The 18,233-nt window shown below is 37.6% G+C and overlaps 1 protein-coding gene across 1 annotated transcript in view; it reads left to right on the top strand.

Moving 5' to 3' along the window:
- Nucleotides 1-18,233, top strand: part of BLOC1S5 (biogenesis of lysosomal organelles complex 1 subunit 5) — a 45,668-nt gene that overhangs the window by 23,053 nt on the left and 4,382 nt on the right. The window contains exon 4 of the mRNA XM_047102408.1: nucleotides 5,447-5,505. Coding sequence (XP_046958364.1) covers nucleotides 5,447-5,505 — 59 coding nt within the window. The remainder of the gene's footprint in view (nucleotides 1-5,446; nucleotides 5,506-18,233) is intronic.

The following is an 18,233-nucleotide window of genomic DNA, read 5'->3' as shown; positions in this document are numbered from 1 at the left end:
AAAAAGGGAAGAAAGCAATAAATCACCCTAGTAACTACCTGAAAATAACCATTGCTTTTTAACATTGGTGAACATCATTTTAGACATCTTTGTGTAAATCCAAATAGAAGGATGGATAGAGACATGATAGCTGAATGAATAGCTGGGCCGGTATGAGGGAGAGAGTGCATTTGATAATGAGATCATACACTTTTTTTTTTTTAATGTGTATTTTTGAGAAAGAGAGGGAGAAAGAGAGCGAACATGCCAGTGGGGAGGGGGAAGAGAGGGAGGGAGACACAGAATCCCAAGCAGGCTCTGAGCTGTCAGCACAGAGCTGGACGCAGGGCTGGAACTCACAAACTGGCGATATCACGACCTTGAGCTGAAGTCAGATGTTTAACCGACTGAGCCACCCAGGCACCTCTATTTTTTTTGTTTTTATTTTTGTTTTGTTTTTGTTTGTTTGTTTGTTTTGTCTTATGGGGAGGGCCATACACCTTTTAAGCTTAGGTATTAATTTTTAATTTTATTTGAATTTAATGCAACAGGCACTTAAAACTGAAGGAAATACCTTAAAATAAGTGTCACTTTTGCATAAAAGATAGTATTTACTAAAAGATCGTTCAAGGAAAAATAATTATAAAAAACATTTAGAAGTTAGAGTCATGATGTTATTAGTTCTGCATTAATTAATGCCTTGAGAGTTGGAGGCATTCAGACATTCACAGCTTCCCTCACCACTCTCTTCCCCAACCTCACTTTTAACTTGATCAAGGTTTATAGTATTTGCTTTCTGTCCTGAAGTCCTAATGCTGCCACTTATTTATTTAGTCTTAGACTCTTGACTTCCTTCTCATTTGTTTACTGGATCTTTAATGATGATAGTATAATTCTGTTTGTTTCCTTAGCCCTGTACTTTCAATTTTTATTTCATGCAATATGTTTGCTCTCTTTTAATAAAGAGAGATTTTGTATAACGGAGCACCTATGGACAATTTTATTAGGTTTTCTTTCAGAAGGGAGGCTGTGTCTGTTTCATCTGTCTCTCACATATTATGAGCCTTTCTCCACCCCTCATATCTGTTTCTGTACAAATTAAAGCATATTAGAGTTCTAACAATTTTGTCAACTTATTTTCTTTTTCTGACTTTTGGGGGATGAAATAATTAGGGGTTAGGAATCTCAGTTCTTGGCCATCATACCACATTTCAAAGTTTATAGTATACAATTATAATTTTTCCCTGTTCAGTAAGTGATGGAATTTTTTACCTTTTATTTTTTTTTAACTTTTTATTTATTTTGTGAGTGATTTAGGGGACTAAGTTTGTGTGGTTTTGCTTCAATCTGTCTCTACCTAGAAATGTTTAAGAAGTCAATGATTTAAAATACCAATTTTTATTTTTTTTATTTTAGGGAGAGAGAGAAAGCCCAAGCAGGGGAGAGGGGCAGAGGAAGAGAGAGAGAGAATCTTAAGCAGGCTCCACACTCAGAGCAAAGCTTAACATGAGGCTTGATCCCACGACCCTGGGATCATGACCTGAGCCAAAATCAAGAGTCTGACGCTCAACTGACTGAACTACCCAGGTCCCTAAAATTAACCAAAAATTTTATAGCACTTTACTAGTTAGAATTTTTACCAGCATCCTCTTCACGCACTGCCTCTTCCTTTTCTGTTCTCCCTACCTCTGCTCACATGTAGCTTACTAACAGATTTTTTGGGCACAACTTTGAGAACATAACTGGGATCTGACCATCCTCACCATTTCACTAACTGCTGCCACCCTGGTCTAAGCCACTCTGATCTCTCACCTGGATTGTTCTAGTAACCACATAACTCATCTTTATGCCTTTCCTGCCTATAATCTGTTCTCCACATAGGAGCCTGAATGATCCATTTGAAATGTAATTTGGCTCTTGTCATTACTATATCAGAACCTCCTCCTCTTGCTTACAGAACGGCCAGACTCCTCACAGTGGCCTAGATGAGTGTGCATAATGGCGCCCACTCTTTTATTTCCTTCCATTTTCTTTTCCCACACTTCATTCGAGCTACTCTGGCCTCCTTATTCTTCTAATATGTGCCAAACGTGCTTCCACTTCAGGGCCTTTGCACTTGCTTCCTCTGGAATACTCTTGTCAGCCTTTTCTTCTTTTTTTAAATTTTTTTTAATATTTATTTTCGAGAGAGAGAGACAGAACGCAAGCAGGGGAGAGGCAGAGAGAGAGAGAGAGGGAGACACAGAATCCAAAGCAGGCTCCAGGCTCTGAGCCATCAGCACAGAGCCTGATGTGGGGCTCGAACCCACGGACTGCAAGATCATGGTCTGAGCGAAAGTTGGCAGCTTAACTGACTTCACTCACGGGCTCCATTGAATACTCTTGTCAGATTTTTGTACATTCTCATTTCCCATCCATCTCTGCTCAGGTGTCAACAGTGAGAACTTCTTAGCTACTCTGTAATAATCATGTTCCCTCGCTCTGGCATTCTCTGGTCTCTTTACCTTGCTTTTTCCTCCAGAGTATCCACCCCAACCTGGCATGCTAAGTATTTATATGCTATCTGTCTCCTCAACCAGAATATAGGTTCTATGAGTTCGGGGACTCTGATTGTTCTCTCTAGTACCCCTGGCACCTAAAACAGTGGAGTTCCGAAGTAATTATTTGTTCCTTGAGATGAATGAATGAGAATTCAGCTAACATCTAATACCAAGCCAAAGTTACTTGCTTATGTATGTATTTGAGGTTCACACATACCAATCATGATAGAATGTATTTGTTTTTCTTGTGTGAGGACAGTCCGGACATTGTCACCTATCGTATGTGGCACTACTGTATGTGGTGCTAATTTCAAAAAATCTTTTGGTTGAGAGAAAGTAATTTGACATTTCTTCACTCTTTAAAATAAGTATGGTCTCCTGAAATGCAGACAACAGGGGAAACGGCTTCCTGCTGCATTAGGTACAACCAGTAAGTGATGTGGAAGTGATAGGAAGGTTGAATAATAGGCCTTTTCCTCTTGGGGTCTCTAATCATGAAGAAGGAATGTTTGGTATGGTCACGTGATTTTCTTGTATTTTAGAAAAGCAGGTTTCATTAAATTTAGAAAGTAAACCTTTCTTATTTTGTGGCTAAAGAATTAAAAAGTCAGCAACTTCTAAGGGACTGAAATTTCTAAAAATGGGCGTTCTGTCTGAGCACAAAGACAATCCCTGTAAGGAACAAAAGTGTGCCTTTGTCAGATGTGTTCTAATTAAAATTTTAAAGGACATAACAGATGACAAAATAATGTCATAGTCTTGTAATTCTTCTCTTAGGTTAAGCCCAGAATGATCTGAAAATGATGAAGCACCCAAAGACCACAGAATGGATTTTTTTTTAAGTTATGTTCAGAGTCAGGGGGAAAAAAATCCAATCAGGAAATGATAGAACCACTGCTTGGGAAGAATGATGTAATATTAATATGCCACAGAAAGAAGGCAGATCTAATCAGCTCCCATTTTGTTTTGTTTTCATCTTTTCTGTTAGAACAAACAATGATTGGGAACATAATTTTCAGGGCTAAAATATTATCTTTGATATAACTAAAATAAATGGCTACTGATAAAAACATTACTTTTTAAAAGCAGAATCCTCCTCTTTTACCATATTCTCACAGGGAGGGACCTAACATTTTTCTGAAAGGGAAGTCACAGTCCCTGCCCTGCTAAGGAACTTGGGACCTATTCGGGACTAGGTCTGGGTAGGAGAGGAAGGCATGTTGTGAAACACTACTAAACCTCTGTGTAAGCAAATGCAAGGTAAAGTGGTGAAATACCCACATACCTGGTAAAGGAATTTCAAATAAGAGAAAATCCTTATAGGGAAAGGCTTAATCTAGGAGGGCTTTATTATGAAGCCAGGACACCATAAACTGTTCTCGTAAGACAAGTAAAACATTGTCATTAGGAGACAGGACTAAGGAAAGCATTTTCAGTAGGGATAGTAAGTAGAATAATAGTAATAACAACCTTCCTTGACTGCTTACAATGTGTGAGGAACTTCTCTAAGTGCTATTAATATTTAAATTACTTGTCAGCCTAGTATCCACTCTGTTATCTCATTTAATGTCAGTTCTGAAGTCCTCTCATTAGTTGTTCCATTAATTTTACAAACGACGAACTGAGGTGCTGAGGTGTTAGGAAAAGCAACAGTGACAGTGCCTGGCTCATAGCAAATGCTCACTCGATATTTGGCAGGTGAATGAGTGAGCAAGCAAACATGCAAGTTATACAACTGAGTGCTCAACTCTACATTTGACTACAGTTCCCTGTCACCTGCGTGCAAAACAGTGAAGTGAAAACATTTGTATACAGAAATAAAATGGGTTCAGTAAATAAAGAGGTCTGAAGAACTAATGGTTGAAAACCAGTTTCATTGATGACATCACAAGAGGAGAATGTTGAGGGTATGAGCCATGCCTTTAGAGGCAGGGATCTGATTGTATTTATTTTTGAAAAAATTTTAAAAATTTTTATTCAGTTTTTGAGAGAGACAGAATGCAAGTGGGGAAGGGGCCGAGAGAGAGGGAGACACAGAATCTGAAGCAGGCTCCAGGCTCTGAGCTGTCCACACAGAGCCCGCCGTGGGACTCGAACTCACGAACCTTGAGATCATGACCTGAGCTGAAGTCGGACGCTCAACTGACTAAGCCACCCAGGCGCCCCTTACAACCTGCTTTCTGCACTTATTAGTCATATTACCTACTGTTTGTACCTCAGGTTTTTATAGATGCCAGAAATCTGTCAAATGGGATAGTGATCCTCTCCTAATTTAGGAAGATGGGATTGAGAGGAGTAATACATGGAAAGTACTTAGGACAGGTCTGGGCACATAGTGATAATAAATAACTCTAATAATTATCATGAGCAGTTGTGGTTCATTAGAAAGGGAAGTCACTCGAAGGAAACAGTCCAGAGAAATTTATTTGAATCTGGCAGTGGCAGTCAGGATGAACTAGCAGGCAAGAGCAGAAGCAGGAATGGGAAGTTGTTGAAGCCTTGTGGGTACCAAGTACTGCCTGCAAGAGAGAAGTTTGTATGAATGAGAAAAAGGGAGAGGGAGGGCTAATGAATCAGAGAGACATTGTAGACATAATGAGAATGTAATGATAAATTTATCAGGCATTTTATATCTTTTTGGAGAATTCTGAAGTCATTGTTGACAACTTGTCATTGGAATTAGTACCTAAATACCCTTGGCTTATACCTCAAGGCTCATGAATAATGTTGGTTCTAATTATGACATCCTAAGTATATTGGCAAAACTTCTTTTTTCCCTTCTAGCCAGCCTATCACAGCCAAAATAATATCAGTTTTTTTGCATAGTTTCTTGAGATCTAAAACAATTCAAGTTTTGGGGGTGTTTCTTTTAGCTAAGTCTTGAACAAGGGCTGCTGATTGAAAACCCATTGTCTGTTTTATTTCAGTGCAAACAGCTTCTGATGCAGTCTGTAGACTCCAACAGAAGGAGCAGGAACGAAAGAAGGTAAAAGTACATCATTTGGATAATGGGACCTACAACTCCTATTATCATCATATTATTAGCAGTTGCTTTTTATTTAAAAAGTCTCTGAATTTGTTTTCTTTATGCAGTGATTTAAAAGGTTTAAAAATGGCTGATTCATTGAAGATGTGTTCAGGAGGTATGAACACTTGATTGTACCACCCATATTTTTATAATTCAAATTGCAGATCTCTTTTTTTTTTTTCCTTTTCAACATTTCCAACTATTCCCTGAAAGCAGTATTTGTCTCATTGAGGAGAGAGAATAAGACTTTTACATGGAACAAAAAATGCCTACCAGATTGGGAATATAAATCTTTTCTTTGAGCCTGAAGCACTGATGAGTATGTTATGTGTATTTCTTCTAGAAAAGGAAGCATTCATGCCCGTGGATGGGTTACTTAATGAATAGTCATAAGAGTATGCGAAACACTTGCTAGGTAATGCTTTGCTTATTGAAAGTATATCTTAAGTAAGTTTAGATGTAGAAAAACAACACAAGAATTTAAGGTCCTGTGATCATTTGCTATTTTCACTTACAGTTTCCATAAAGTATTTTTATAACTTATTCATTGTTCTGAACTAATAAAGATACACTTTTTAAGAAATGCTGAAAATACTGAGTCACTCTGAATATAGTATCTTTTGTGGGTAAATAAGTGTTGCTATCTCCATTTCTCTGGAATGTGCTATGGTTAATCCACAATAATAGTTCAGATCTGCACTGTATATAAAAATACAGTGGAATAAACCATGCCAGAGTTTACATTGCTGTACCCTCTGCTCAACTCTAAATATTGATACAGAGTTTAAAATTCAGCAATTTGGTGAATTAGGCCTTAGTGAAAGGACTAAACATTTCAGGCAGGTGGGAAGGCTGCCCGAGAGGTGTAAGGTCACAGCAGGCTGGGTCAGGAAGCAGGGCCATTGAGCGTGTTGATAAAATGGCGAGGCAAGGCCACGGGCAGGATCATCTGTTACGGTGTCATGCTTGCATCATGTCCAGAGAACACTGTAAAGACAAGCACAGGACCTTACATAGGCCATGCCAGGCTGACACCGGATGTGTTTCTTTAGTTCTCTCCTCTGCAAGGTGCCAGTGGGGATATTTCAATTTGTTAAGTGTAAGGCAGTTCATACACTCAGGAACTAGCAGTCTAGAAGAGGGAGCCCCAAACCACTAACACTAGTGCAATGTAGGATAAACTAAGAGCTGTGATCAAGTTCCGAAGAACTTTGTAGGATCTTGGCTAATGTATTCAGAAGATGGTGACATTCAAGCCCAGCCTTGAGTAGGGACTCAAGTTTGATAGGAACTCAGTTTGATAGAGGATGGGAAGAAAGATATTGTAGGGCGAGGAATACAGTGTAAGCAAAGGTAAAAGATGTGAGAAGTCAGCAGTCTCACGCAGCTGATATGTAGAGTATCTAAATGGGTATTTCCAGAGATAATTGTAGAGTCTTGAATGCTGTATTGAACGGTTTGTTGTTGAGGGCATCAGGAGTATTTCTGTTTAAACAGAAATACTAGTGGATAGAACGCTGGCTGTACTGGCTATTCCTGTAAATAAGCAATTCTCTTGGTTTTCAAAATAAAATAAAAAAGTTGTGGTAGCACGTTGCTTTGTGATTTAAGCAGATTCATGTGAATGTGCACTCACACATTATTGGTCTTCCTAAGACATTGTCAGTGCAGTTATGATTGTGATTAAATGTCAATTTTTGTCATTCTTGAGCATAACTAACCTAAAATTATAATTGGAATAGTTCCTCTTGTCACTTGGAACTTTTATCACATTTGGTGTATTAACTGTATATAGGCAGGAGAATGACCGGCTTAGGTGAAGAAGTAACTGGCATCTTCTACTTGTGGTAGTTCCTTTTGTCAGCCAGCTGTTTGCCCTTGGACAGGTCCTTGCCCTTCAAGCTCCTCATCTGCAAAATAAATACCGGTTTTACTTACCTGATAGGTTGATTCTCTCCTTACCAGACAAATTGTATTACGTAATCTACATGAAACAGCTTTGCAGATTGTCTGTCACTCCAAATGTAAGGCACCATTTCTCCCCTGCCAGCCCAGTCATTTGTTTAAGGTGCAGGTGTTCACTGTGCGGATAAGAGCCCTGCTGTGGTCTGGTTAGAGTTGGTGAAGCATTGAGAATCCTGCCCATTCATGATTTTCTAAATTAAAAGATACTAAGATACCATCACATGGTTTGAAAGAAAAAAAAAAAATGGCCTCAAGAAATAATAAAAGCCCTTAGATTATGTTGATCTTAAATATACTTCTTATAGGTATTATGTCAGAGAATGTTACTAAACCATTTTTTAATGTGGAATACACATTCAGTACAATGTACTGAAATGTGTTTCACTAAGAATTAGTATGCCATTTATGAAACCTACATGTATAAGAATCTGTTCTAGGGGCGCCTGGGTGGCTTGGTCGGTTAAGCATCTGACTTCGGCTCAGGTCATGATCTCACGGTCTGTGAGTTTGAGCCCCGCGTCGGGCTCTGTGCTGACAGCTCAGAGCCTGGAGCCTGTTTCAGATTCTGTGTCTCCCTCTCTCTCTGCTCCTCCCCTGTTCATGCTCTGTCTCTCTCTGTCTCAAAAATAAACGTTAAAAAAAAAAAAAAAAAGAATCTGTTCTGATTATTTTCTCACGATAATTTAATAAAATTAACCAGCTGAAAGTTACACAAAAATGTATTTCTCAGAGCTCAGAGAAAAGTAAAAATTCCTTATATCCTTTCAGGGCAATAAACTTTTAGTCTTTGTTTCTTTTCTAGTACTTCTCTAATTAGCAGAATATTTGAAATATGTATCTTTAAGGACTTTTTTTTTTTTTACTGCTCCATCTGGTTTTTGCTGAAACTGACATGGTTTCAGATTACATATATATATATAAAAGATGTAGACATAAAGTTTAATGTTTTATCTAGCAAAGGTGTACAAAGCAAAATCGACCTGTAGCTTCATTTTACAATCTAATGGTAATTGTTGCCCTTGGTTATACTTTTGGCTACATTTTGTATATTTGAATACCTCTCAGGACAAAGAAAGATGGGAGTAGTAATGGAATAAAATAGACTATTGCCGTTAATCATTAATTCTTTTATGTCAAGACAATTTGTGGAATTCTGTGGGAAGTAAATTATGATAAACGTCATTCATCCAGATTACACTTCCCACAATTGATACCTAAAAGTACATTCAGAAGAACAATAAATGCACATTCCCCAGTTATTTGACATATGTCTTGAAAAACTACCCACTAACGCAAAGCTGCATTTTGGAAGCTAGCATTAAGAGTAGCGAAATGAAAATACAACTAGCTTAGAAAATTCACTGACTCTGAAAAATATTCCATCAAGGGAAACGAGCTGTTAATATCTGTAAGTAGTTTAAACTTAGATTCGTGCACAAGTGTCAGTTTGTGAAGCCGTATTCAACCAGACTGGACGTGATAATAAAATAAACATGAATCCTTTAATTCATCTTGTCTCTAGAAATTTATTAGATTTGGTTATACCCCTGCATGATTTTTTTCATGAGAGCAGTGAAATAGCATATACATTATTCTTGATAGAGCTTAAAAATACAAATAGATCAGTATGTAGTATTCTATTTAAAATCCTTACTGATGGCAGTTATTCTGACACTTCTTACTAAATGAATTAAATTCTTTATTTGTTGGTGTAAGGCATAGGTAAAATTAGTGACAGCGTATTATTGACATATTTGAAAGGGCCTTAGACTTTCATTGGCTTATTCAGAGTTTTCCCTTAGACTAGGGTTTCCCAGCCTCTGCAGTATTGACATTTTGGAACAGATAATTCTTTGTTGTGGAAGCTGTCCTGTGCTTTGTGGGATGTTTAGCAGCATCCTTGGCTTTTACCCACTAGATGCCAGTAGCCGTCCTCTTGTGCTGTGATAACCAAAAATTTGAGGGACAAGAGGGTCAAAATCCACCTCCCCCCACCCCAGTTAAGAATCACTTAGACATAATATATGCAAAACTTTTATGTATCCCAGAGTTCATTTATAGACCTGTTTAAATTTATCTCTAAAGAGGTATATGTAAGCCAATTTTTATTACTATTTCTTTCTCTCTTGTAGAAAGAGATAAAATCATTAGAGCTAAGTACTTCTGGTACACAGTTATGGTGTATTAATAAACTTTCTCTTCATTTTCTTTTTTTTTATGTTTACTTTTTGAGAGAGAAAGGGAAAGAGAGACAGAGATTGAGTGGGGGAGGGGCTGGGAGAGAGGGAGACAGAATCCGAAGCAGGCTGCAGGTTCTGAAGTGTCAGCACAGAGCCTGATGCGGAGCTCAAACCCATGAACCATCAGATCCCGACCTGAGCCAAAGTTGGAGGCTTAACCAACTGAGCCCCCCGGAAGCCCCTCATTATTTTTTTAAAGTTGGCATTTTCTAATTTTATCTTGAGAAAAACAAACGTATCCACTTATTTAAGAAATGCAGTTGATTTCATTTAGGAGGAACACTCTGAAACCTGATTTGAGAATTTTTTTGTTGTGGTAAAATACACAGAACATAAATTTTAACTATTTTTAAGTGTGCAAATCTGTGGCATTAAGTATACTCCTGTTGTTCTACAGTCATTACTACCATCCATTTCCAGAACTTTTTATCTTCCCCAGCTGAGACTCTGTGCTCATGGAACACTAGCTCCCCATCCCCACCCTCCCCCTCCATTCCTGGCGACCACCATTCTACTTTCTGCCTCTATAATTTGACTACTCTTGGCACCTTTTCTAAGTGGAATCATACAACATTATCTTTTTGTGAGTGGCTTATTTCTCTAGTATAGTGTCTTCAGGGTTCGTCTGTGTTGTAGCAAGTATCAGAATTTCATTCCTTTTTAAGGATCACTAGTATTCCGTTATATGTATATTCCATATTTGTGTATCTGTTCATTTGTGGATACTTGGGTTGCTTCCACCTTTTCGCTTTTGTGAATAACACTGCTTTTAACATGAGTTCATGGTTCTTCTGGGTATATATGCAAAAGTGGACTTACTGGATGAAGTGGCAATTCTGTTTTTAATTTTCTGAGGAAAATTTCCTGTTTTCCATGGCAGCTGTACTACTTTATAGTCCCTTCAGCAGTGCACAAGGGTTCCATTTTCTTCACATCCTGGTCAACTTGTTATTTTCTGTTTCTTTGGTAGCAGCAGTCCTGATGGGTGTGAGATGGTCTCTTATGGTTTCAATTTGCATTTCTTTAAGGATTAATGATGTTGAGTATCTTTTCCTTTGCTTATTGGCTGTTTGTGTATCTTCTTTCTAGAAATGTTCATTCAAGTCCTTTGTCCATTTTTTAAACCAGATTGTTTTTGTTGTTGTTGAATTGTAGGAGTTCTTTATATAGTTTGGATATTAACCCTTTATCATATATATGATTTACAAACATGTTCTCCCATTCTATGGGTTGACTTTCACTCTGTTCATAGAGTCCTTTGATACACAAAAGTTTTTAATTTTGATGAAGTTCAGTTTATTTTTACTTTTGTTGTCTATCCTTTTGGTGTTCTAACAAATAAGTCATTGCCAAATCCAATGTCTTGAAGCATCCCTCTCTTCTAAGAATTTTATAGTTTTAGGACTTAACATTTAGATCTTTGACCCATTTTGAGTAATTTTCGTATATGATGCAAGGGTCCATTTTCATTTTTATTTGCATGTGGATATCCAGTTTTCCCAGCACCATTTGTTGAAAGGATTGCCCTTTCCCTATTGAATGGTTTTGACACCCTTATCAAAAATTACTTGACCTTATATGCAGGGGTTTATTTCTTAATTCTTCTATTCTGATGGTCTCTCTATCTCTGTGGCAGTACCACACTATTTTGATTATAATAGCTTCGTGGTAAGTTTTGAAATCAGGAAATGTATTTTATAAAATGTAGGTTTTATTATTATTCAGATATGGTGAGGCCAACAGATAAGGGGGTGGTTGCCATGGAAAGGTTGTTTGTTACTCATAGTTCCCAAGAAGAGGATGCCTGCCATGCACATGGGACCCTATGAGGAAGCACCAGAGTTAGTCAGGAGGCAGAGAGTGGGGAAAATAGGTTATTGTAGTTGCAGCAGGAAGGAACATGTGAGGCAGGATTAGCAGGTTTAGGATTGGCTAATTTGAATGAGTTCAGCAGACTCTGGGGCATAGGGCTCTCCCTGGCTATCTGGCCTTGTGTGATTAGGGCAGGTGGATAGTGGCCCAGAGGGTGAGAGCCCAGTAGAGGTGGTTGGGGTATAGGCTCTGGGCTGGTTAGCTTGCATATAAAAGGTATGCTGTGGGGAGTTGTTTACTATCTCTAGGAATAGGCTGGCCCTGGGAGGGACAGTCTCTCCAGGGCAAAAAGGGTCCCAGATGTCAAAGCCTCCTGGACACATGGTTAATAGAGTGTGAAACCAACTTCATTCTTGTTTCAGGATTGATTTGGCTATTTGGTGTCACTTGAGATTTCATACAAATTTTAGGATGAATTCTTCTATTTCTGCAAAAAACATCATTGGGATTTTAATAAGGATGCCATTGACCCTGCAAATCACTTTGGATAGTGCTGACATCTTAACTACATTAAGTCTTCCAGTCCATGAACATGAGATGACTTTCCAATGACTGTGTCTTTAATTTCTTTTTCAGGAATGTTTTATAGTTATCAGTGTATATCTTTTTTCCTCCTTGGTTAAATTCATTCCCAAATACTTTATTCTTTTCAATACTGTTGTAAATGGAATTTTCTTAATACCTTTTTTGGATTGTTCATTGTTAGAGTATAGAAATGCACTAATTTTTGAGTATTGATTTTGTATCCTGCAAAATTTGCTGACTTTGTTTATTCTAGTAAGTTCTTTGTTGCAATCTTCTGGTTTTCTACATATAATATCATGTTGTCTGTAAGAACAGATAATTTTACTTCTTTCTTTCTGATTTGGATGCTTGCTCGCTCGCTCGCTCTCTCTCTCTCTCTCCAAATTGCCCTGGCCAGGACTTCTAATACTATGTTGAGTAGAAGTGGTAAAAGCAGAATCGCTGTCTCCTTCCTGATACTGGAGGGAAAGCTTTCAGTTCTTCACCACTGGATATGAGGTTAACTGTGAGTTTTTCACCTATGGCCTTTATTATGTTGAGATAGTTTCCTTCTATTACTAGTTTGTGCAGTGTTTTTATCATGTAGATAAAACTTTGTCAAATGTGTTTTCTGCAGAGATTGACATGATTTTGTGTTTTTCCCCCTTCATTCTCTTGATGTAGTATATTTCATTTATTGATTTGCATGTATTGAACCATCCTTATGGTCCAAAAATACTTGTTTATGGTGTATGATCCTTTTAATATGCTGTTGAATTCAGCTTGCTAGTATTCATCAGGAATATTGATCTGCACTTCTTTTTTCTTATAGTGTCTTTGTCTAGCTTTGGTCTCAAGACATTGATGGCCTCATAGAATGAGTTGGGAAGTCTTCCCTCCTCTTCAGTTATTTGAAGAGTTGGAGAAGGATTAATGTTCATTCTTCTTTAAATGTTTGGTAGTATCACCAGTGAACTCGTCTGGTCTGGGGTGACTTGATTTTTAATGCCACGTGCTTTTTCATATGACCTCTTGCTAGAAAAAGAAAAACTAGTGCAAAGTTAGTTCTACCTTTGTTTTGAAAACTAGCAGGAGGGGCGCCTGGGTGGCGCAGTCGGTTAAGCGTCCGACTTCAGCCAGGTCATGATCTCGCGGTCCGTGAGTTCGAGCCCCGCATCGGGCTCTGGGCTGATGGCTCAGAGCCTGGAGCCTGTTTCCGATTCTGTGTCTCCCTCTCTCTCTGCCCCTCCCCCGTTCATGCTCTGTCTCTCTCTGTCCCAAAAATAAATAAACGTTGAAAAAAAAAAAAATTAAAAAAAAAAAAGAAAACTAGCAGGAGTCCCACATATAAGTCCCCAAGTGGGTGGTACACAGTGTGTGCCTATGGATTTTTTTTTATGCCTATTCAGGCATATTCAGTCAGGTTTTTTAAAGCTCTTAATTACTTTTGAAACTGGAATGTAAAATACTTATTAGTTTCTGTCATTTTTAAAACATTGCTAATCCTGAGAGACTAATAATTTAAATATTTCATTTAAATAGCATTATATAGCAAAAAGAGTAGAAAACTGGATTTTTAACCTTACTCTACCCTGTTCTCACTGTGTGACCTTGGAAATTGGTCTATAGGAGCAGTGTATGTACAATATTTTATACCTAGAATAGACCTGGTTTTAACATCCCCCCAACAAAATTATTTTTAATTAATAAACCTGATGTTAAAGAATAATAACAAGAAAAAAAAATGCAGGTGGTGTTCTTTTTAACTTTATGTATGTAGTCACACTGGTAAAAAAAAATTAAAAATTTAAGAAATATTACACCACCAAAGGAAAAAAAGAAGAGATTAATAAATTTAAGTACATCAATTATTTTTTTTTAAAAAAAGGAAGCACCTATTATCCAAATTAATGTTATGGTAATGAGTAATAATATTTTAGTTTGCTTTTGATTCTTATGCAGATTTATTAATAACTTCATCTAATTTGATCTTTGACTATTTAAATAGTATTGACGGATTTATCAATCAGGTTTGAGTCATAGTTGATTAAAAATGCTTTTTTTAATAATTTTGAAAAATTTCTCACATGAAGCAATAGATACATAGTTCAGAAAAGTTTTAAGCATAAAGTAAGTCTGGAAGAGCTTTATAAAAATCACATATCACGATCAATTCCAGAAATTGCAATACTGTCTTTGTTTCTTTGGCAACTATTCTAGTGGCTCCCAATGTCCCCACAGTATAAAAAAGTTTAAGTACAAATAAAAACATATGCAAGTTTAAGTACCAAGAAAAGATAATGTAGAATAATGGATTGGAACTAATTCAGGTTTCATCTGCAGTTGCTCTACTCTCATTATTTAAGTGTAGTAATATTTCATTACTCCCAGGGAGTTGGAGGGGCTGAGCATCTAAAGAAAGCTTAAGTGATTCTGAATTATTAGGAATTTGCTTTTTAAATAAACGTGTATAGCCGACTTCACCTTTGTCTGGGACGGGCTATGTAACTAGAAGTCCTCTAAATTAACTTCAGTGTAAAACACAAAACTTATTAAAGGATAAACAATAGAAATGTGTTAATTTGAAACATATTATTAAAATTCGACAGTAACCTCAGTAATTATTTAGAGCTTTAGACCAAAGAGAGATTTTTGGTTTAGGAGTATTTTATCACCAGCATTTTTCAGTATTGTCAGTGCCTGCTGATGATAAAACACAGTCTTTCATTTGTTTGTGTCATTGATTTAAATTCTCTACAGACAATACACTCTCTTATTGCTTGCACCCAGGGCAGAGCTCTCCCACCCTCCTGCTGTTGCTGTGCCTCTCGTACATATTGTGTCATTACTGAAAAGAGAAGGCTGCAGACCATCCTATGTAATAGGACTTCATTTTGTTGTTCTTAAAGAAATACGTTTGTATAAACATCAGGAAAAAATCTTCAGTACTCATTGAACTACTAATAATGCCAGGAAAAAGGATCCTAGAGAAAGGATTTGGTATGTATGTAGGGGAAATATCACTTCCTATTAGACTTGTATGAATCTGTTTGAATGTAACTATAGTTTGATGGAATTGTTTTTCAGATGTGTTTTAATTAGAGGAATACTTACTTCAGACTAAGTCTTCTGTGGAACCCCATTAATTGAACATAAAAGCAGAATGGCTATTTTTGAAAGTGATGGGCACAGGTGATGGTAGTGTACAGTTAGTTCAGTATTTATAAAAGATTTTTCCTTATTTCTGAGAGTTCTTTGTATTATAAACAGATTCATTGGCACGTCAAGCTAAATCTGTGGATTTTCTAAGTGTATGAACTGGGGCGCATGCTGGCATTAGAATGGCTTTGGTGGCACCGAGGACGTATTGTGGCAGTCTGTCGGGAGGCATATCTGCTGCTTCTGATGAAGCAGCTGCTCAGCTCCTTGTTATTTTGACCAGTAAAGTCACAGCTGGCCAGGTCGCATGTCCTCACATTTGGAGTAGATACACCCTAGGATAACCTTCACGCCTATTGACTTAGAACACTGTTTACCTTTTGCTTGAGTGATAAGTAGGAGACAGCTAATTGGGGCATTTTCTGCTATTGTATACAGTAAAACCTTATGTGTCTAGGAGTTTTAGCCAAGTTTACCACAAGGCTGAGGTTTTATCTTCTTTAAGCACACCACTTTTATAACTTTATCTTGGATGGAAATCTTTAAAAATGTCTTTCATACTTATTTAAGCAGCTGATGTGTTTTGCAGATGGATTCTGAGTCCCATGGTCTTTGGGACCTGCAGGGCTCTAAGAGTAGGTGGCAGCCTGGGGAGGGCAGGAGGCTCCGTGATGTCCCCGAACCCCCAGGACCTCCTCTGCCTGCACGTGCTCCACACTATGTACACACGCTGCTTCACAACGAAAATAATAAGTGCATATATATATATATAATTTCATACTTCCCTGGTTTTTGCAAAAAATTTACTAAATGTTATAGACTAACTTTCTTTATGAATTAGGAATTACTGAGAATATACAGTTTTACATTATGGTGAATATGGAGATGTCCTCAGGGAATTAAGAGAAAGAGAGAGTGTTCTTTTTTTTTTTAATCTATTTTTTTTTTTTTTAAGAGCGAGAGAATGTGAGCAGGGGAGAGGGCACAGGGAGAGCAATAGAAGGAGAGAGAGAGAGCCTTTGACTTATGTATTTATTTGCTTGTTTATTTTGCGAGAGAGAGAGAGACAGAAGGCACAGGGAGGGGAGGGGCAGAGAGAAGGAGAGACAGTCCCAAGCAGGCTCTGCACCATCAGCACAGAGCCTGATGCTGGGCCCAAACTCACAAACTGTGAGATCATGACCTGAGCCGAGATCAAGAGTCAGACACTTAACCGACTATGCCACCCAGGTGCCCCAGGAGAGAGAATATTTAAGCTGGCTCCCCACTCAGCACGGAGCCCAACACAGGTCTCAATCCCACAACTCTGGGATCATGACCTGAACCGAAATCAAGAGTTGGATACTCAACCGACTGAGTCACCTAAGCACCCCAAGAGAGTGGTTTTCTGTACCAAATGCCCTCAAAGACTGTGTTTTAAGTTTTTGTTATCTGGGTTCTCCTGCCCTATATATAAGGCTGATGCCTATCATTTCTTCCAGTCTCATTTATCAGCATTTTTTTTCTAATTTGTGACATTTAATATGGTATACTTTTGGAAACCCAGTTAACTAACGGTTGGAATTATGTGTAAAGTGGGGCGCCTGAGTGGCTCAGTTGGTTGGGTGTCCGACTTCAGCTCAGGTCATGATCTTGCAGTCTGTGGGTTCAAGCCCCGCATCAGGCTATGTGCTGACAGCTCGAAGCCTGGAGCTTGCTTCGAATTCTGTGTCTCCCTGTCTCTCTGCCCCTCATACTCACGCTCTGTCTGTCTGTCTGTCTCTCTCTCTCAAAAATAAATAAACATAAAAAAAAAAGAATTATGTGTAAAGTAAGGTAAGTAGATTCAAAATCAGAAGAGCTTTTCAGGAACACCACAATGCTTGTAATTGGACTTCTTGATATCTTTTTTTTCTTTTGATGGATTAAGTCTTACCATATAGTTCTCAACTAAATTTCAGGAAGATGTTATTTCCAGGTAGCCAAATTTTATTTATGTATATAAAGAGTATGGGATTGTCAGTATATGAATGTATAAACTGCCTTCCATTTTTTGTTTTTGTTTTTGTTTTTACTGATTGCTATGAAGAATGCAAGTTTGCATAGCACTTAACTGTTATTAAAAGTGAGAGGCTATGAAATAGAATGACTTTAAGAACTTCTTGATAAGAAAGCAAGACTAGATTTTCAACTGGATTAGAAACTGGTCAGCATTCAACTTCTTTTCACCTGGACTGTGAGGCCAAGACATGATCTGTCTTCTATGAAAAAGCTAGTTGGATGGATATATGTATATATATAAAATATCATAATATCCTGAAACTATAAAATAGACATACCAGTATTTAGCAACATCTTAAAGTTTTTTCTTAGAACCAGATGGTAAATAGTGGAATCATCAAGGAAGATTGAATTGAGTACAGGAATGGGAAGAGGAAAGTCACTTTTATTTGAGTGCCTGTATTCATATTATTATAAGAATCTGTTCCTGAAATTAAATTATTAAAATTAAAGGGAAAAATGGGGAAGATAAAAAGTGGTTTGGTCTGGCTTCTAGATGTTTTGCTTATAATTCATATAATAGTAATATCAGTTTTCATTAAGCTCCACAGGCACTGAGCTAGGACCTTAACATGTAATACCTCTGGTCTTCATAAATATTATTTATGACTGTAAAGTATTAGTCTCCTCATTTTAAAGTTAAAGAAACTTTAACTTGCTCAGCCTCATGCAACTAGTAGCAAGTGAACCAGAATTTGAAGTGTGCTTCCCAAATCTTCATTTTTCTGTGGAGGTGTACTAGAAAAAGTGCTCTCTGGTGGGAAGTGGAGTCCAGCCTGTTGCCTTGTGGTCCAAATCACAGGGTTGGCTGGGCCAGTTATGGTACGTATCCTAAAAGAATAAGAAGAAAAGAAAAGGCGGTTAAACAGCATCTGAGCGTGCATGTTTCGTTAGTGTTTTCTGTAT

Source organism: Lynx rufus, unplaced genomic scaffold, assembly GCF_022079265.1.
Source record: "Lynx rufus isolate CCGP_SWC_20201006 ecotype Redwood Valley unplaced genomic scaffold, mLynRuf1.p SCAF_6, whole genome shotgun sequence".
NCBI lineage: Eukaryota > Metazoa > Chordata > Mammalia > Carnivora > Felidae > Lynx > Lynx rufus.
Note: the sequence above shows the minus strand (reverse complement) of the source record. Positions and strands in the feature narration are given on the sequence as shown.